The 21718-nt window shown below is 49.0% G+C and overlaps 1 protein-coding gene across 1 annotated transcript; it reads right to left on the bottom strand.

Moving 5' to 3' along the window:
* Positions 1-1311: 1311 nt before the first annotated feature.
* On the bottom strand, positions 1312-20795 carry Dipk1c (divergent protein kinase domain 1C). Its single transcript, XM_041640888.1, has 4 exons — positions 20607-20795; positions 10419-11078; positions 4805-4969; positions 1312-3718 (listed from the first exon to the last, which is right to left on the bottom strand). Exons 1-4 carry the CDS (start codon positions 20793-20795, stop codon positions 3500-3502), a joined length of 1233 nt encoding a protein of 410 aa, XP_041496822.1. The 3' UTR covers positions 1312-3499.
* Between the last annotated feature and the right edge of the window lie 923 nt (positions 20796-21718).

The raw sequence follows: 21718 nt of genomic DNA on the forward strand, positions 1-21718 counted from the left end.
TATAAATTTAATATTTGCATTGACACTGACCTGGGTTCCACTTTTTGTACTTTTGGGGGGAGGGTTTTTACTCTAACAAATTAGAAATGCTACTGAAAAGCTAGAAAAGTGGCTCAGCTGGTAACTTGCTACCTATATAAACTGTCTACAGAGCTGTTCCAAGGTAGAGCTAAGGCAAAGGGTTTTACTGTAGATATGAGGGAGAGAGCAGGCAGAGGCATCTGAAGGAGTCCAGAGCAGAGAGAGAAAGTGGTAGACTGGGCATCGCTAGCAGACTGGACCTGGCCAGGAGAGAGGCAGAGTAGAAGTGAATGGGAAAGGGTAATAGATGAAGACCAAGAGAGGACCAAGAGAGACAGAGGTTTCTGTCCTGCCTTGTCCTACAGCCTTTCAGTCCCCCTCCAAAAAAAAAACACATAGAGGTCCACATTAATCATAAACTGGTTGGTCTATTAGTTCAGGCTTCCTATTAACCCTTATAACTTACATTAACCCATAATTCTTGTCTGTGTTAGCAACATGGCTTGATACCTTTTATCAGAAAGGCATTCTCATCTTGCTTCCTCTGTGTCTGGGTGATGACTGCAGACTGAACCTTTTCTCTTCCCAGAATTCTCCTGTTCTGGTCGCCTCATCTATACTTCCTGCCTGGCTACTGGCCAATCAGCATTTTATTAAACTAATACAAGTGACAAATCTTTACAGGGTACAAGACCATTGCCCCACAGCAGAGGAAGACAAGAGGAAGCACACCGAGGAAATATCAGGGTTATAAGGAGAAGGTGAAGCTATGGGAAGGAAAGTTCCTGATCTGCAGGGAGTTTAGGGTAAGGGGGAAGCAAGAAAACTCAAGAAGAGCTAGGATGCCAACACTGACTCTGAAATGTGTAACAGGTACTTGTGATGCTGAGGGAGTCTGGAGGCCACCATGCACTTTAATGCTGTAATTATTTCTTCTCCATGATAAGGGAAATAGCTCCGTGGGCAGAGGCGGACCAACTTCACAGCTTGCAGAGGATGCTGGCTGTTGTTCAACTGATGGAATTTGGGGAAATGGAGTTTCCTTACACCTGACACAACCAAGCCTGCCCACATGCCTATGATCCCTGGAATCCATGGTGGAAGGAGAGAACTCATTCCCACAAGTTATCCTCTGTTATGGTAAGTTACACCACATGTGGGCATCTCTCTCTCTCTCTCTCTCTCTCTCTCTCTCTCTCTCTCTCTCTCACACACACACACACACACACACACACACACACACACTTAAAATTAAAAGTGCATGTATAGGATATTTTTTTAAAGATTTTTATTCATTTTTATTTTATATGCAGTGTTTTCTTCATGTATGTATTGCACTGGGTGTTGTCCGGTGACCATAGAGTCCAGAAGAGAGAACTGCAGTGATAGGTGGTTTTGAGCAGCCATGTGGGAGCTGGGGACTTAGCCAGACTCCTCTGCAAGAGCAGCATGTGATCTTAAATACTGAGACATCTCTTCAAACCCCATAAGAAGCTACAATTTTCATGAAAAGTCAAAGTGAGTAGCTTTATTTCTGGATATAAAACCAACCAAACAAACAAACAAAACAAAAAGAAAACAAAACTCGCATTGAGAGGCTTTCAGGGGAAATACTTTAATCCCACCTTCACCTTGTTCCACAGTGGTTTGCCGTCTGGATGGGTTTCCACCTGAGGAACGAGTTTTCCCTGGTCCCAGGGAGCAGAGAGGGCAAGCAGACATGGTAGCGTGCCCCTTTACCAGTGGAGCCATCTGGCCAGCTCTTCTGTAGCGTTTCCAGTGAAGCTCAGCTTCAGCAATTTGTTAGAGTAAAAGGCACAACCCCTGAAGAGCACAAGGAGCTGGACCCAGGTCAGTGCCAGTTATAAAATGTCTTCCATGTGGGCTTTAAGTGCAAAGGGTGGGACAATTGTTCAGAACGCGTTCGCTTACCCCAAACTGAAAACCAGAGAAGCAAGGCAAGGGCACAGCCTAGGAGGCAGACGGCCCTTTATTACACCATTCAAAAAGGAGCCATCAAAGGTGATGTCTTGGATCTGGAATGTTCCCCAAAAGCTCTTACGCTGGAGGCTTGGTTCTCAGCTGATGGCGCTATTGGGAGGAGGTGGAGATGCCCACAGGTAGAACCAGTTGGGGGGAAAGGGCACTGAGCACATGCCCTTGAAGGATATATGGAAACCTTCTCTTCCTTTCTCCTTTCCTTCCATAGCTCTGTTCTTTCCCTCCCCCTCTGGCATCCTGACCCTCACACATGGACAAAATGGGACATCCTACAGAAACCAAGGGCCAGATTAACTGTGCATCGTCCCACCTCAGAGGATCTAGATTAAAGGTGGGTTTCTCATTTCAAATGATCTAATTAGGAAAAATCTCTCACAGGTGTACCCGGCCATTTGGATTTTAGTTAATTCCGGATGTTGACAGCATTGACAACTCAGACAGCCATCACTGGTGATTATTCTCTCTGAGAAAAGATGGGCCGATGGGAAATGAGTGCAGTCTAGGCACGTGAGATCCACCAAAGAGACGGACATATTGGTACAATGAAGGCATCTTCATGCCACTTCCTCATCAGCAGAGAATCTCCAGAGGAAACTTGGTTCTGTTGGGGTTTGGTTTTGTGTGTTTGTTATGACACAGTTTGAATCTGTAGGTCAGCTAGTCCCGAACTCACCGTACAGAACTGGCTTCACACTCATCATGTAGCTCACGCTGGCCTTAAATCTGCAGTCTCCCTAAGTAAGAAGATCACAGGTGCACACCACCACACCCACCTGAGATACAGTTTTCAAACGAAAATCACCTCCAGCTCCGTCAGCCTCTGTGCTTGGCACAGACTTCATCTTCACATATCAGGAAAGGGAAGACAGTGGCAAAAGGTGTGTGTGTGCACGTGCATAAGTGTGCATTGCCTGTGTGTGTGCACGTGTGTTTACACACATTATTTGTGAGACCATGTGCACCATCCACTCATGTACACACAAACCCACCTGTGTTTGCACACATTAACATACTCACATATACACAGTGCCCATTCACTTATACAAACACGCTCACACACTCATGGATGCACATATACACACACTTATTTGCAAACACACTCATCTGTATGCCCACACTCACACTTTAGCTTGCTAATGGCGAGCAGGGAGCAGCTGCCTTTTGTCTCCAAGGCAAGGTATGGTTGCACTCGTCAGAAAATTGCACACTGCAACTGCACAGGTCAAATACTCCAAATCCCCTCCCTTGGCTCACTTCTGAGGGAGTGGACAGGACAGAGGTCAGCACCAAATAAAGTCGAATCAAGCTGGGCAGGAGCAAGGGTGGTCCACACCACAGTGCCAGAAGGGAAAGTCGGTTGCACTCTCCAGAAGAACCTGTCAATGGCGGGGACAGCGCGTTTGCATGGCAACAATAGAGGCCATCACTTGAAGGTCGCTTCTTCTGTCCACTCTTGATGACTAAGACAAGAAAGCAGCTACTTCTCCACCTCCTGCAGCTCTCTCAGAGTGGCCTGCAGGAGCCACCGAAGCTTCCAGAACACGCCGGAGGATGCAGTCCTGGAGTACCCAGAGGGACCCCCTTGGTGAGCACACTCCTGAACAGCCTGCTGTAGCTGCAGCCGAAGCTGTGGGGAGACGGCAGGGCTCCTGTGAGTTGAGGAGAACCAGCGTCGAAATATTTTATCACAGATGACCTTAGGGGAAAGTGAGAAGTTAATTCATGGAAACAAGCCATTCTTGGCATCCCCTGGGTCTCAAGGACACCCTTTCCTTACCCCTTTGGGGAAGGCTCTGTAGAGAGAGCCTTAACATTGAGCAGGAGTTTCCTTCCTAAGCCTTCAACCACTAAGCACTGGGAACAGGGTATGTCTAAGAGCACAGAAGACTTCCTCCCTCTGAAGCAGAAAATTCCATTTCCAGCCCCAAAGCAGAGGGAGAAAATTCTGGGTGATACTTAAACAAGAATAAACATATTTCCAAAGAAAAGAGCAGAGCCAAGTCGAGCAAGGAGTTGCTCGCTGGCAGGGCAGAGGGCAGCTGTGCCTGTTCCATCCCTCAGCTAGATGGACTGCCCCGTTCACAGGGGATAATAACAATAATAACTGCCCATAGCGGCGTCCTGAGAGTCAACAGGTCATTCATAAAGAAGAGCATGCAAGTGTGAGCTTTTATCTTTATAGTCCTAGGACACCCAGGGGAAAAGTACATCCCAGGGGAAAGCTGTACAGGCACAAGGCTGTGCAAGAGGCGTCAAACTGCTTTACTTTAGGGAAAGAAGAAAAAAAGGCACTGTTTCATAGACTTAACTGCTAATAGGCCATGAAATTCAATGAATAACAAGAGCTCTTCAGACTCTCCACACATTATCTGCCAACAGGTTTTGAGGTCCCCAACCCCACAGTGGGGAGCACTGCCTGGAGCTGCACTGAGAATGTGCCTAACTTACCTTGACCAGGCTTTCTGTCCACCTCATTTACCAAACACCTTTATACAAAGTAAGTTCTGGGGAAGCCAGGACTGTTACATGCAGAAACTTTGTTTCAAAAACCAAAGGGCACAGAACAGACACTGGATGTGGCCGGCAGTGAGGTAACCCACCTGTGGAAGCAGCTTGGACATCTCTCTGCTTACACTCAGCACCTGGGCATCCGGGGGCCCAAGTTCACACACGCCCTTCTGAAAGCATCAGACGAGGGTGGAAGGGAACAATCCTGGCCAAGAGAAGGGCTTGTTCCCAGCTGATGGGAGAAACATTCAGCCCTGGGATTGGAGTCGCCTACCTGCAGGTTGCTGTTCACACGCTGGGCTCCACACCGGTTCACTCTCAGATCACACCTGGAGAAACAGTCAAAGAAGGTGCAGTCTTCATCTCCTGTGCAGTGTTGCTCAAGGATTTCCCTCATCTTAGGCTCAAAGAAGGCCATGTCCACGTCGATGGCTACCACCTGAAATCAAAGAGGCACGTGGCAATAATGATAGCATGGACGGCAAACAGATAAGAGCAGGGGCCCTGTAGGAGAACCCATTCCTGGCTCCTTTTCCAGTCCTGAGGTCACACGGAGCAGCATGACTGTGACCACGAGTCCACCTGTCAGGAGACCACGCCCAGCCACGCCCTGGGAAACAGCTCATTTCCCCAGAGTACCCACAAATGCTTCCTTTGTCACAAGTCAGTATCCTAGATCATGTCCCAACGTTTTACTGTAAAAGATCCTTTGGTATCACCAACTTGAGCCCAGGATTTGGGACTGTAACCATCCATATCACCTTCATCTTTGGACTTTCTCTTGACTTTTAAATGCAGAATATGCACAATAACTTAAAATGAATTTTCTTTCTGTTGCTTTCTTAAAGTTTGTTTTGATTTGCACTTAGTGTATGTGCGCACTTGTGTGCATGCATGTGCCATGCGTGTGCAAGTACCTGTGAGGCTGACAGAGGACAAGGCTCTCCTGGGGCTGGGTTACAGGTGGTTGTAAGTCACCGGGTCTGGGTTCTGGGAACCAGATCAGGTCTCCAGAAGAACAGCTAACACTACCAACCGCTGAGCCGTCCCTCCAGCCCCCTCTTCTGCTTCCTTTTTGACCGTCTATGATACTTGTCACATAAATAACAAGAACACTCAGAGAAGCTCGTCCAGAGAGTACTGGTATAAAGCAGTAATGTGTTGCCACGGTAAGACACAGGTAAAACATAGATAGGCTCATATAAAGAGGTCAGGGGAAGGGGAAACTTTGGAAGTCAAAAATGAGGGAGCCGAGGAGACAGCTCAGTCAAAAAAGTGTGCGGGACCTGAGTTCAATCCGCAGAACTCATGTTGAAAAATAAATAAGTTAAAAAAGCATTGTAATTCCAGAGCTGTAGAAGCAAAAACAAATACATCCTGGGGTTCAGTGGCCAACCAGTCAAATCTACTCGGTGAGGCTCAGGCTAGAAGGAGCTCCTACACACACAGAGACAGGTATTCACACACACACACACACACACACACACACACACACACACGTGCAAACAACCCAACACATAAGACAAAAGTAAGGAGAGTAACATCAGAGATCTTGAAACAACCATCCTTGGTCACAGAGATTAACAAGCTTTGCATCCGTCCAAGGGTAAACACACAGTAGTGAGACAGACGTCCTCAAGTCCTTGCTGACTGTTCTGTTTAAGGCTGTGTTGGCTTCTGTGGAAGACTGCAGATTTGACAGAGTCCGAGTGACAGTCACCATCAGGCACAGCCTCTTCCTTCTCTCCACTTAGTTATCTCTGTTGTGAGAGCTCCATTTGACCCCACTAAGTTTCTCATTTCTTCACGCCTCTCGGAGTGAGGATTTTAAATGTCTTAAGAGACACATAATTGAGCCCCAAGACTACGAACAATCACAGGCTGCTCTGTTGATGGCACAACTAGTATCCAAGTCAACTGACCGGTCAGATGAGCCATGGGGAAACCGCAACTGACATTAGAATCCGCATTAGAATCTTTATATGCCCAGGTAGAACAACATCAACCACTAATTCCACTGTCAGAGTAAGGACTGGGGACTGCTGGAATTTCAAATTTATCCTTTTGGCTTCCAACCAAACAGGCTTCAGTAAAAAAGAAGAAGAAAAACTTATAAATTACTCAGAATTCCCTTCACCACCTGGATCCCCCAAAAAAGTGAACTCAAATCTGCTGGAATCTAGGGTTTGCCCAAGTTCAACAGCTAATAGCTCGAGATAAGTCGAGATAAGAAGTCATTACAAAATGTGACATCTTTGATGGAACTGGCATCCCACAAGCCCTCACAGGTCACTGTGAAAATGTGAGCCCTCCCCCCTTGCCCCCCCCCCAGCATCACAGAGAGGGCTTATTCGCTGGTTGTCATTTGGCTTCAGAAGGCTTGTTCATTGGTTCTACTTTCCTTTTCTTTTCGGCTCAGGATCGATGCTGGGAGTGGACTGGCTTCCTGGGGATTATCAGGAAAACATCAGGAAGAACATAGATTATTTTAAAATGTGTGCAGAATAATGAGAACAGAGCACAAAGAACTTCTCCCTCCTCAGTGATCTTCGCCTAGTAATGAACTCAGGCACGGCAAACAATTCATTGCTGCTGTTTGTTTTGAGGAAGTTGATGTTTTTCTTGGTTTTTAATAATATCTTTTCATCTAGTCTTTGACGATTTCATACATATCTACTATGTGTCTTGATTGTATCTACCCCCACTTCTCCCTTCCTACAAGACTACACACATACACACACACACACACATCCCGTCCTTTGTTTCTATTTGGGGGGAGATACTGGGGAACCCAGGGGCAGCACAGAAGTCGGTAAGCATTCTACCACCACTGAGCCACACCCCTAACCCTAATTAAAAGAGGGGTTTTTCCTTTGGTAATGCTAAGAATCGAGCCCAGGACTTTGTGCATGCCAGGATGGACTCTAGCACTGAGCTACATCCCAAGCTGATACAATTTATCAATCTTTCCTGTCTCATTATTTGGTCGAAATTAATAACTAATCTCATCACTCAGCTTGGTTAGAAACACTAAAAATTAACAAGAACTGGGGGCCGGAGAGTAGGCTTGTCCATTAAAGGACCCAGGTTTGGTTCCCAGCATCCACATAGTGGCTCACAAACATCCATAGGTCCAGTTTCAGGGAACCTGGTGCCTTCATCTGACCTCTTTGGGCTCCAGGCACACATGGTTCACACACATACATGCAGGCTAAACACTCATTTACATAAAGTAAACAACAAAAGATTTTTAAGTAGTACATAGAAATATATCAGGCAAAACACCTATACACATAAAATAATAAAATAACCTTTTAATTAATGAGAGCTATGCTAATGAACCTATTTTCTTTATAATTTATTGTTAGGGCAAGAACCATTTTCTCTCTTATTTTCTGGCACTCTCCCCAGCCTCTGTGCCCCTCAGCCTCATTTGTAACACTGTTTCTCTCATCTCCTGGTGACAGTCACATTTATATTTTAATTTATAGTCTGTAGCCTAGAATGAATTGCAGCTCTTGTGTCCCTAAAGTAAGAACAGCAACAAAAACAAATAGGAAACCCTTCATAATATTGCTTAGCATCAGGGGAATCAGAGACTTTATCCTGCACAAAACGACCCAAGTAGTACCCTCTACTCAAACCTCCTCTGGGCAGCAGACTGGAAACATGGAGACAACCCTCTCCTGAGCAGGAACATCTCACCTGCTTGAAAGCCCTGCGGGTGGTTTGGGGTCACCTTCACTTCCCAGCTGTTCAGTTGCAAGTGTTTCCTAAAGCCTGAGAGCCTGCACTGGGAGAATGGGGATCTTCCTTTCTCCTGCCTCAGCGGTTAGATCCCCTCCCTCTGCTCAGGGCAGGAGTCAGCCAGGGCTCAAGAACAGAACCCCCTTCTGGAAGTTGGAGTGAGAGTTTCTCAAACTTGAACACAGACCAGAGTCACCTAGAAGGTGCCTGATCTATTAGTTTGCTTGCATATTTTTGAGACAGCATCTCATATCATGTAGCCCAGATTGGCCTTGAACTCACTTGTTGGTCTTCCTGAATATTGGATTTGATCACAGGTGTGGCCTCAGCTGTCTCTAGAGTCTCAGACTCGGTCTGAGGCACAGTGTGAGAATTTATATTGTGGGGCTGGTAAAATGGCTGAGCAGGTAAAGACACTTGTCACCAAACCTAGGACCTGAATTCAACCTTCATGGTATTGAAGACAGAACTGACTCCCATCAGTTGACATGGGTGCGTATGCTATAATAGTCGTGACTTCCACACACAAAATAAGTATGTAAATGTAACAGAAAATGGAATTTGTATTGCTAGCAAGTTCTCTCATGATGAGGATAACCGGTAATAAGTCCTCAGGGAGGAGGGGGACTCTGATGACAATGCTCCTCATGAGCTCCTCCCTCCCTCCCACTGTGGATCACAAATGGACCCAACATTGTTCTCTCACGCAGGTAATCACAACTGTGGAGGTCTCAAGGGGACGATGCCTATGCCATACCCAGAGGACAACTTTCCATATCCCACTGTCCCTCCAACTCAGGTGGTTATATGCCCTATCCCAGGTGCCTGTGTCCCCAGGGCTCATAAGGGCTCTATCCATACCTCAAGTGACTGAGACAAGACTTTCTGGGTGTGGCGGGCAACTACCCATCTTTCTACTGCACAATCCTGCTAAGGTGGAGAGCCTTGGCTAGAAAGGCCATCTGCTCTGAAACAGCTGCTGGTGGCACATTGTCTGAGGGGCTTCATCTGAGACGCCCTAATGAACTCACAGCAAGGATATAACACAGGACTGAGCACCCCCGAGCCCCCTTCCCAGTATACACTCTGCTGGAGCCCACCAGAACTACCCTGCATGCGCTCCATCTTTTCCTACTTAAAGCTACCCCTGGATTTTCATCCCCTCTGGGGCAGCCCGGGAAAGGGCATCAGGAGAACACACCGATGGCAAATTTAGTTCCCTAGATTTCAAACTGCTTTTGAAGGTGTATGCCAATCCCGTGCAGCCCGCCATGAAATCCCAGGGCCCAGCAAGAACTTATTTTGTCCCTCCGTGTCCTAACCAGGATGAAGAGCCTTGCTCCACCATGAGCGGGTCCCTGCAATGAGCAATCCCATTTGAGCAGCACTTGCACCTAACCTGGGGGGGGGGGGGCGCCTCAGAGCTATTTCTAGCCAAGAGGGGGAGGAGTCTGATGCCATCTTATAAAACATACAGTCTCTCTCGTCACTTTTTATCCACCACGCAAATCTCCGGTGCCGCTGCAGAGCCCCAGAGAAGAGGATAAAAGTGCAGCTTCCATCTGCAGGAGCTGTGGGGTCTCCTGCTCTCCTGGGGGTCTTCCCTGCTAACAGGCACGGAACTCCACGTGCCTCTCTAGGTGTCTTACTGCAGGCTTAAAACTGACTAGAATCTCTCCAGAAGAGAGATTTGGAAGCACTGGCTATCTCAGCATCCTGGTGCTGTGGGCACAGAAGGCCTGGCCTGGAAGAACAGCCCTAGAGGCTGTTCCCACAGCCATCTGAAGTCCAGGAAGCCCCCCCACCCCACCCTCCACACCCCGCAGACCACACAGATCCTGTGCTAGCACTAACTGGTCATCAGGGCTGCCCTCAAGAAAATGAGGCACTTCCTCTTTGCCCTGCCTGGCCTCTGCCTGCTCTGGGCTCCTTCCCTGAACTTCTACTCCAGAAGCAGAAGATATATCTGTTTAAATCCGCTTGTCAATGCAGCAAGGAAGTGGTCTGGAACGGGAATGACCAGGAGCCACGAGGCTGCCCAAAGTTACACCACCTTCCTTCTGAAAGCAGACATTTCATTTCCTCCCACGCAGACCAGTTGCCTCTCTCCACAACAAACAGAGCAGCCTGCTTGCACTTACCGTGAAGTCCCTCTTGATGGCAAAGTTTTCGGGCTTGACATCACAGAGGTGGAGGCGGTGGGAGAAGTCACTGTCGAAATGGCGCACCATATCCAGGAAGCTGAGAGCAATGTGGCTAATAGCCTGTGCCTGGCCAGCTTCACCCAGCGGGAAGAGAGCCCTGTGGTGAGGGCTACCGGCAGCCAAGTACTCCACTGCGTAAAAATGGCCACAGGAACCCAGGACCGGTAGGATGTGGCGGCTCAGATCTGGCAGCACACTAAAGTACACGTATTCCTCTTGCTGAAGCAGTGACCACGCACTGGCCAGCTGTTGCCGCCAGCGAGGGCCCTGCCTGGCGGGCCACAGAGGAACTATGCTGTTGTTGGGCAGCTCCAAACCTAGTGTGTTCTTCACTTCGCCAGCCACCATCAGGAGCAGCTCAGCGTCGGGGATGCCCGGAGCACCTGGCCCCGCTTCCTCCCCCAGCAGGTTGAGGGGTGGGAAGCTGGAGAAAGCCTCCCTCTTGGATTTGAGGACCACAGTTCGACCTCTCCACTGGGCCTGCAGCACCTTCTTGCCACGCTCATAGTACAGGCAGCGTTGGTACAGCAGTTCCCCGGCCACGCACAGGTCCTCGCACAGCGCACCCGTGAGCCAGCCGCCGCGGTAGTCCTGGCACTGGAACGAAGGGAACAGTGGGTCACAACAGGGCAGGGATAAGAGGCAAGGGACAACACGTATTGGCATGCTGTACTCAAAGGCTTTGACATTAGGGTGCCCAGATGAGAATGCTGGAGGTCCCTGGGCGGTGGGTTCCACAACCTCCTGGACCTGTGAGATCCCAAGCCAAGCCTCTACTAGAAATTCTGGTTAGGTACTGTACCCCCGCAGAACACGTACAGACTATTTCATCTGCCGTCACTCCTCTACAATAGCTCAAGGACTTTGCAGTGGGCATCATAAGAAACACAGAGGTGGTCCAAAGCCTGGGGAGAGAGGGGCATAGCTACTATACAGACACTCGGCTGTCATAGAAGGGACCACAACCCTTGGGTTGAGTGCTGGTACCCAGTGAGGTTCCAGAACAACTTCCCTGCAACCCTGATTTGGTGACAGTTAGGGAGGCTCTCAGGATGATTATGCCACTAGACAGAGTTGAGGACCTGGCCTTCAAAATCACACATCTAGAAACCAAGGGCTCAGATATGTCAGCATGCTCTCCCATAGACGGATGTACAGTCAGATACGTCAGCGTGCCCTCCCATAGACAGACGCACAGTCAGATACGTCAGCGTGCCCTCCCATAGATGGACGCACGGTCAGATACGTCAGCGTGTTCTCCCATAGACGGACGCACGGTCAGATACGTCAGCGTGCCCTCTCATAGATGGACGGGCTGTTTCACGTTAGTCAGCTCTGCTGCTCCTGAGTCAATTATAAGATGTGCCTGAAAGTCGAGAAAATAAACTTCGGGTGCTCAGACACAAATAACGTCAAAACCAAAAACTGTCTGGAAACCGCAAACGTTTGTGACTCATCTGGCCACGGGTGGTGTCAAGCTAGGCTAAGATGAAGCATACACAGTTCCTGTTTAACTCTGCGACTGTGCTCATTCGCCTAAGAATTCCTGGCGGCCGCTGCTGCCCCATCTCTGTAGCAGGCAAACAATGTGAGTTCCAAACTGGAACCCCCAGCAGTCGGTAAGAAATTGTGGACATTTATGAATACTAAAGACGAAGTGTTTGAATGCCTGTTAACAAAGAACACACCTGTGCTTCAGTGCCTGATTTATGAGGCCACTTTAAGACAGTAACTTCACAACTGCCCCAAATCCTGAAACCTCAAGGAAGGTCTGAACTGCCCCTTCCCACTGGCTTCCTGCTGAGGGGTCCTCTTGCAATGGGGGCCTTTAGAACTCTCTAGACCACAGAGACTGAGGCTCACACTAGTCAGACACCAGGTTACGAGACTTCGTGTACCAGAGTTCTGCAAATAGAAAGTCTGGGATCCGGGACTTGGAGAGGTGACTCGGCCGTCCATCATGTTGTTCTTGCCGAGGACCAGGGTTCAATCTCTAGAACCCACATAGTGCCTCACAACCATCTTCAGTTCTGACTCATCAGGCACATGGGGTGTGCACACATAAATATAGTCAATGCTCAAATACATGAAATAAAATAAATAAAAATTTAAAACAGAAAAAAGTGCTGGACTTGATCTCCCAGCTAAAGAATGGCACCGTATGCCCAGAGTTTTGGTGAAGGTGGTGGTGGTGGTGGTGGTGGTGGTGGTGGTGGTGGTGGTGGTGGTAGAGGAGGTGGTGGTGATGGTGGAGGAGGAGGAGGTGGTGGTGGTGGTGGTAGAGGAGGTTGTGGTGATGGTGGAGGAGGAGGTGGTGATGGTGGTGGTGGTGGTGGTGATGGTGAAGGAGGTGGTGGTGATGGTGAAGGAGGAGGAGGTGGAGGAGGTGGTGGTGATGGTGGAGGAGGAGGAGGTGGAGGAGGTGGTGGTGATGGTGGAGGAGGAGGTGGTGGTGATGGTGGAGGAGGTGGAGGTGATGGTGAAGGAGGAGGTGGTGATGGTGGAGGAGGTGGAGGTGATGGTGAAGGAGGAGGTGGTGATGGTGGAGGAGGTGGAGGTGATGGTGAAGGAGGAGGTGGTGGTGATGGTGGAGGAGGTGGAGGTGATGGTGAAGGAGGTGGTGGTGATGGTGAAGGAGGTGGTGGTGATGGTGATGGTGAAGGAGGAGGTGGTGATGGTGGAGGAGGTGGTGGTGATGGTGATGGTGGTGGTGGTGGTGGTGGAGGAGGAGGTGGTGATGGTGAAGGAGGTGGTGATGGTGGAGGAGGAGGTGGAGATGGTGGAGGAGGAGGTGGTGATGGTGAAGGAGGAGGTGGTGATGGTGAAGGAGGAGGTGGTGGTGGTGAAGGAGGTGGAGGTGATGGTGACAGTGATGGTGTAGCAGAGGCGTGTGTATGCCTGTGCATCTGTGCATATGGAGGCCAGAGATCAACTGTGGGTTTCTTCCCTTTTTTTTTCTCTTCAGGATCTCTCCATGAACTGTAACTCACTATTTTGGCTACACCGATTGGCCAGTGATACCCAGGATCTGCTGTCTCTGCCCACCCCCAGTGCTGGGGTCACAGGTGCATGCCCCCATGCCTGGCTTTCAGTGAGCATACACACTCAGGTCCCCATGCTTGGACAAGCACTTTGCCCGCTGAGACATTCCCCAGCCTCTTGACTGAATTTTTATGTCTGGAAAACCAACAACCATAATGCAACTGTATACAGGTACTCAGGTAGAGTTGTTTAAAACAGTCTTTCTTGGAGCTGTGCTTGTGTGTTGGATGTTCTTGGGTCTTAGCTTCATACAGAAGAAATGCTGTCCTTTGGCCTTAACTCTGGGGCCTCTTTCCTCGGCATGGGGGCAGGGAGTAGGCATGGAAATGTCAGAAACTTTTGGGTCAGTCTCTCTGCTTATGTGTTCCCGTAGTGCTCTGGTAAAGAACAGCCAGTCAGGCTTCAAGAGGCCTTCCCTGATGGCCTTAGGAAGGTACTGGGACAACCAGTGAGTGAGGATATGTGGTCATACAACAGTGTGAGTGTGTGCGCGTGCATGCGTGTGTGTGTGTGTGCATGTGTGTGTGTGCATGTGTGCGTGTGTGTTTCCCCCGCTTTATCTTGTATTTATAGTCTCAAATCACTATAATGAACCAGATAAGAAAATGCAATAGCTTCTCGAGTCCTTTCAAATTAAACAAAAGAAGCTGTGTGATATCCAAACGTGCCTTGGATCAGTTTCACAAGCATTTCTCCGCTATTACTGCATTAGTAATTTAATTGAAAAATGCTCTTGCGTGAAGTACGTGGCAGAATTGAAGAGTGCCATGTGTGGTAAAGGAGAAGACCTGAGCTGGGCACTGCACAATCTCACAGTGCTGCAAAGGGGCAGAGGAGCCAGTCCCTGGTGCAACCTAAGGCCCTGGAGACAAGGTCACTGGCAACGGTCCTGGCTAGGCTCTCAGCCAGGCCACAGAGCTGGTCTCCTTTGTTATGAGTAAAAAAGTGTGTGTGGCAAGGGACCTGGCTACCAGGACCCTCCCTCTTCCCCTCTAAACTGAGCTATCATTGCCACAAACCAGAGTTAGACACCTGCAGATTCTGGAGCCAGCGAGTCCCATGAAGATTGACATGAAACAAGGCCTTGAAGCTTTGTCCCCCACCTTGACACAGTCAAATTAACAAAGACACCTATTGGAATTAGCCCGTTTGTGAGTGAGGTCTCATGGTAATGTGGGAGTGTCATATATCAATCTGTTGATTTCCTTGGTTAAGTAATAAACAAACTGCTTGGGCTCATAGCTTAGAACATAGGTGGGTGGAGTAAACAGAACAGAATGCTGGGAGGAAGAGGAAGTGAGCTCAGACGGACAGCCCTGCTCTCTGGAGCAGAGACGCCATGCTCCCCGGCTCCTGGGCAGACACACGCAATGAAGCTCCGACCCAGGATGGACGTAGGCTAGAATCTTCCCGGTAAGCACACCTAGCTGTGCTACATAGAATATTAGAAATGAGCTAGTCCAGGTGCAAGAGTTAGCCTAGAAGAGGCTAGATAGAAATGGGCCAAGCAGTGATTAAAAGAATACAGTGTCCGTGTGATTATTTCGGGGCATAAGCTAGCCAGGCGGCCGGGGTGCTGGGAACGCAGCCCCACCGCTCGTATTACTACATCATGGGGCCACCTTCCCACCACAGCTCCCAGACTCAGCTCACAGCAGACATGACAAGCTCGAGACTCCTGAGCAATGGCAGAGTGTGCACAGTGTGGACAGGAAGGGAACACAGCAGTTTTGGCTCTGCCCCTCACAGGCTGGGCAGCTTGTTTCTAAGCATGTGCAATGAGGACATTGTCCAGGGTTGCAGGATGTCACAAGGTCCAACAGTCAGAAGCACCATCCCCAGCGATGTGGCCCTGGGCCTTAGACGCTCCGCTCTCCAGCCTCCCAGAGCTGGTTATGAAGAGCAGGGTCAGGGCTTTCTCTTGCAGGACAAGAACTGACCTCAGCACTAGCAGCCAAGGGACCCTGCTCAGCAGGCAATAAAGCACAGGGCAGTTCTGTCACAGTCCAAGATTTGACGAAGCACCAAACGAAAAGGTGCTTCAGAATGAAGAGCAGTTAAAGCACCGGCCTGAGGCCAGACTGGAATAGTCTATCCAAAGTGCTGTCCCAGGGCTTGGAAGTTGACTTGTGGGTAAAGTGTTGTAGCCCAGCCCTGAGGACCCAAGTTTATATCCCCATTGGGTGTGTTAGCACTCATCTGTAACTCCGGGGCTCCTATGGTAAGGAGGAGGCAGAACCAGGAGAATCTCTGATATACATGGTGGTAAACAATAGAGACCCTGTTTCAAAGAAGGTGGAAAGTGAGGTCCAACACCCAAGACTGCATTCTCATTTCCACACGTGCTCTGTAGGATGTATACATACTCATGCACACACTCATACATGCACATACACACATATACACACACATACACACATGCACACGTATACACATACATACACATTCATACATTCATAAACACACATGCACACATATGCACATACATACACATTCATACATTCATAAACACACATGCACACATATACACATACATACACATTCATACATTCATAAACACATGCACATACATACACATGCACACATATACACATACATGCATACACATATGCACACACATACTCATGCACACATATACACATGCACACACTCATAAATGCACATATGCATACATACACATGTACACACATATGCATGCATACACTCATACACTTACACAAACATACATACACACTCTTCACACACACACAAGAAAGTCTTTTAAAATGCTATTTTAAACTTAGCATAGTGATCTTAGATAGCACTGGGGAAACTGGAATGGAAGGATTGCCACAAGTTTGAGGCTAGCCTGATCTATAGTAAGACAGTCTCACACCAACTACACCGCCAGAAAAGTCATTTTCCTGTCTGCATCTCACCTTCTTCTTCATCTGTTTCCGAACCTTCTATCAAACCCTTAGAAAACTCCCTCAATCCTGCTCTCTCTCTCTCTCTCTCTCTCTCTCTCTCTCTCTCCCTCCCTCCCTCCCTCCCTCCCTCTATTTCTGTTCCCAGCTCTCGCTAAACCACCATGTAAGTGCTGTCTGGATTGTGCTCACCAGCCTATTGCTTTATATACACATCTGCTTCCGCAATGAAATAACAGAAAAACTATTGAAATGTCCAGGATATTCACCCCAGCAAATTTGGAAGGCAATTTACAAACAGGAGTCAGAAAACACTCTGAAAGATGGTGTCATTACTGAGTTTGTAACAGCCTAAAGACCTGCTGCTTTCTGGCTTGCTGAGAAGTCCAGCATCAGAAAGGGCAGGATGTGAAGTGGGGTGACCAAAGGCCCCCAGACCTGCCAGCTATTACAATGTCTCAATGTCCAGGAAAGAGAAATTCACATTAGAATGAGCACTGGGAAGCATACATGAGTGCCTTTACTGCAGAGTGGCCATTGTAACTTTGTGTCTGATGCACACAGTGCATTTATTGCAGAGCAGTTTCTGTAACTTTGTGTCTGATGCATGCTTTGCACACAGTGCATTTATTGCAGAGCGGCTTCTGTTACTTTGTGTCTGATGCATGCTTTGTTTCTTAGCTCCCACCTGTCTTCTACACATGGAGAACTCTTTTGCCTGTGGTTGGCTCATTACCAGAGCTAAACTATACACGCTCTGGAGCTTGGCATGTTTGTGTCTGCTGGATACAGAGAAAGACAGTCCAGCAAATCAGAAGCCAATAAACTCAATGTACATAATACAAGTTTAAAGGGGGAACTGGAAACTTTCATTATGTGAGTGCTAATGGCTGGGATATTTTATTAGCAGCATATCCCATTGTTTCAATACAAGTTGTTTAAGTCTGTACTAAAAATTGGACTATTTCTCTCCCTCCCCACTTCTAGGATTACAAGCATTGTATCACCATGCCTGTCTGGCTTTTTACGTGAGTTCTGTTGCCAGAACTCAGAACCTCATACTTGCAAGGAGAGTGCTTTAACCTGTCTCTTTGGCTGGCAGAATTCTATAGTAACAAAATTCACAGCAAAGCTGTGCTTCTTGTGGGCATACATAAACACACACCATCACATCTTTCCCCCTCCAACCCCTCCCACGTCCCCTTCCCAAATGTAAAACCTCTTCTTTATGTAGCCTATACACTATAACATACATACTATTCATGTAACACACATGGATATACGACTTACAGAGTACATTTGGCATTGCTTGTATCTACATGACCAGGGCTGACCACTTGAGATTGGATCACCTACGAGACTGATAAACAGCACAAAGGAAGGAAGGAAGGAAGGAAGGATCCTTAATGTAGGCAAAAGTACTAAATCCCATAGCATCTAACTTGTCTCCCCATACCAACAATCTGTGGGGAGATTGTGAGGCTTTGGAAGCAGCAGCTATGGAGGGTGAGAAATCCCCTAAGCTGCTTCTCAAAGTTTGCAGCTTAGAGGCGTCTTACCACCTTGAGGACTCTACTGTCCAAGGCACAGAACAGCGTCTTAGATCCTCAACATATTCTAGAGTTTGTTGAGAGGATGCAGTAATAAGGCTTGTATGTTGATCATGCTGCTGGCCAGAGTAGACGCAGTCACCAGCTGTGAGCATCTCCACTCTCATTTCTGCTCTGTAAGGCGCTCACCTGCAGAAGCTAGGGGTGTCAGTGATTATGCGCCCCAACCACTCCTCAATCCCACAGAGCCTCAACACACAGCTCCCTGGAGAAATAAGGCTTTAACATCCTCATAACCAACCCAAAAGAGTTCCCCTTCCTCAATTGCGGCAGAGCTGAAAAGCCACACAAAGGGATCAGGGAAGACGTGGGGACCCAGGGCTTGAAGCTTCCAAAAGAAGCCAAGCTGACTTTCCATGGAGCGCTTGTCTTTGTGAGTGTTGGAGACCTAGGGGGACTTGCAGACCCTCACCCATCCACTAGTCAGCCTTTTAACACCTGGTTGCTGTATTCTGCAGGTATGCTTCCCCTACCAGTTAGCAATGCCACCTGCCACTCTGGGGGCTGGGAACACAGACTGCCGGCATGGGAGATTCATCAGGACTCCGGGCTTTGCCAGAGAGAATCTCCCTTTGGCTCTAATGTCTTGTGTGTTCTGGGTACTCAGAGTGAAAGCTAATGAGAGTCTGGAGGCCAGTCAGAAAAATAACAACCGCTTTTATTATGTAGGATGAAAGCCAGGAAAATGCAAAGTGTTGGGGGAGCTGGGACACAGAGGCCCAATTCAGATGCAGTCCTCAGAAGCCACAGTGCCAGCCTCTGCTTGGCAGCTGCCTGGCATTTTAGTCTGTCCTAATTTAGGGTCTTAGGTAAAAGTCGAGTCCGAGGACTTTCTCAGTTTCGCCCCAGCAAATTCAGAATGAAGGCATCAAGAAAGGAGACGTGAGGGTAAAGAAGGGCATTTGCTGTGTGAAGAACTCACACAAGTCATCCATAATGCCCCCCCACCCCAGTAGTTCACCTGTGTGAACTCCAGCAAACTGGGGAAATAGCTTTGGCAAGAGTTAAGATTGAGAGTTGTCATACTAAAAATGTCTGTCATACTAAAAATCCCACATGGCTGCATCAAAGACAAATTGGTAAAGCTCCTAAACCAAATTGGTTTTAATTTACAGCCTGGAATGCTGGGAAAATTATGACTACCAATTACTTAAATCCTATCAGTCAGTTTAACCACCATTAGGCCTTTCTCACCATGACCAAAGGTAAATAAATAAATAACGGGTCTTGATTCCTATTTTAATCTAAAAGGTTATATTAAGTTTGTAAATGGGACCTGGGTCTTAGCCAAACTATTAAATTTTGTTGTCTTAGTCAGCCGGCGTCACCAAAATAGCAGGGGAAAATCTCTACAGGCAAAGAGATTTTTAGATGGTTACCGCGAAAATCAATGAGATCTTGCAGCTTAAAACCTGATAAAACTTCAATTAAGCTGTGAGCCATGGACAGAAAGTCCATGTTCCTGTCAAGGAAGCAGGCTAACACGGTGGCAGGAGCATCCTTAGTTCGGAAACATGCTTTGGTTGCTTAATTTTTCCAATCTCCTTTGAAAGAGCCTTAGAAAAAAGTACTTAATACCCTTCGAAATTCTCACAATCTGAAAACAAAACCAAAAACATCTTTATAAGCAAGTGTGCTGAAAAGCCCCCAAGCATTTCTTCGAGATTTCAAACCAAATGAGGACGTGGTCACTATTTTCGGACGTGAACAATCACTGGTAAGAAGCAAGTACAGGCTCCTTTCTCCTCCTTCCTAAATGTCTGTCAGGGCTGCCTGTACTCAAGTCTCCCTTTAAGCATGAATTCCCAAGCAGAATCGGGGCGGGGTGCTGGTGAGGGTGTGAGCATTTTACTTCAGGGAGGAAGGCCCAGGCATTCAGCAGTCCGCTGATGCGATGTTTCTTTCTGTCCACAACTGCCTGGCCAGGTTAAGGAGCAGCTTGGCGAGAAAATTCTCTGACCCTCTCGCTTTAGGGGATCATGATAAAGCAGGGGACGCTGTTTCCCTAACTGCTAAGAGTTTGCCTCCATTCCTCAGGACCCGAAGAGCCAAAAGCCCTGTCTTTAGGTCACCAGGAGAAGAAGTCCAAACAGTAATCACAGGGTTTGATCAGGTGGGGATGATCCGGCAGTCCATGTGGGAACACTGAAGGGCGGTGGCCTATCGCGCGAGGTAGCCCAGGAAGGAGGCATATCCTCCAAACCTGGCCACCTGAACTGGATGTAGGCACCAGAGTTCAGGAATCGCCCGCAAACTTTCTTCTGGAGCTGAGGCTTGGGATATCCTGCCGGAATACTGTCCCGGGATTCAAAAGTAATTTTGGAGAAAAGGAGAGGGATGTTCCAGATCCACACAGCGGACCCCTAGTCCTTCGCCTAGGTATTTCATGCACGCACAGGGACCTCCACTCGCCTTGGCGGGTGTCCCCTGATCACCCCATCCCCCGATTGGGTTGGTCACTACGATACTGCAGCATCACAGGTGACGCGGTGACCAAGGACCCGGGGAAGGTGGCTGAGAACCCAACCCGGACGCGCGACAGTGGGCAATGCGGCGGCGGGACCTACCAGCGCGGCCAGGATGCGCCGGCTCTTCTCGTCGGTGCAGCGCTCCGAGAGGACGCTCGGGTGCGCGCGGAGCAGCAGCGCGGCTGCCAGCACCCAGCCCGCGGTCCACGCGGCGAAGGCGAGGAGCGCACCCCGCCGCCAGCGCCCGCAGCGTGCAGCCCGGCCCCGCGCGCCCGCGGCCCGCGCCATCGCCAGCCCGCGCTCCGGTCGCCGCTCCGCAGCTCTAGGGGCGGAGAGGGGGAGGGGCGACGGGAGGGGAAACTGGCCTCTGGGCACAGCGTCCCGGTGCTGCGTGGGGATCCGCTCCCGGCTTCTGCGACCTACCCACCCTGGCCACCTTTCCACTTTCTTCTACTCTTTTCTTCCCCAAGACTAAGCCTCTCGCTTCCCTGGATGGCCTTACTTCTTCCCTCTTTCCTAGACTGCCGCCCCCTGTCTAGCCGCAACACTTGCCCCTTCCCAGGACCCCACTGGACCCATTCACCCTCTGGGCTGCTGCACTCTGCCCATCCCCATCCTCTCCACCTAGTCTGACCTCAGCTTAGGATCCCTCTCGGCTTCCGGGAGAGAGGTTTCAAGGTGTGGGGAGAAGAAATGGGGACAGTGAGGGACCACGGTCAGCAATACCCAGACTGCACCAGACTTGAGGACTTCACCAAGTACAGAAGGACGAGCTGTCAGCGTTAACACAGCCTGGAGAGGTTCGCCAAAGCGTTTTCACCAGCTAGAGTCTGTGTTGCATGCGCCCTTGGTATATGCATGAAACCCTGCTCTCCAGACCTTTCTCCAGCAAAAAGAGCGTGCATGGTGGGTGGCGTGCCCGGAGTCCTGCCGGGTATTGTCAGCCTTGAAGGGCTCTGAAAAAGCTGGGGCCTCTTGCCCAGGCATTCATCAGACAAAAGCACTTCCCGCGGGATTCTGGAAGCCCCATCCAGAGGCCCTCCTGCTGCCCTGTGCCCTAACTTCTCAGGCTGTTTCTCACCCTGATTTAAGCATTCTCTAAGAACCTCTAGAGAACTAGTGTCCCAGCTTATTCTATTCTGAAAGTCTCTATTTAAACTTGGTTTTGTGGCTGATTCTGGGGTAGCTGCCTCCCAGAATTTTAAAACAAC

Source organism: Microtus oregoni, unplaced genomic scaffold, assembly GCF_018167655.1.
Source record: "Microtus oregoni isolate MIOR12 unplaced genomic scaffold, Mior012 000065F_ref0000479, whole genome shotgun sequence".
NCBI lineage: Eukaryota > Metazoa > Chordata > Mammalia > Rodentia > Cricetidae > Microtus > Microtus oregoni.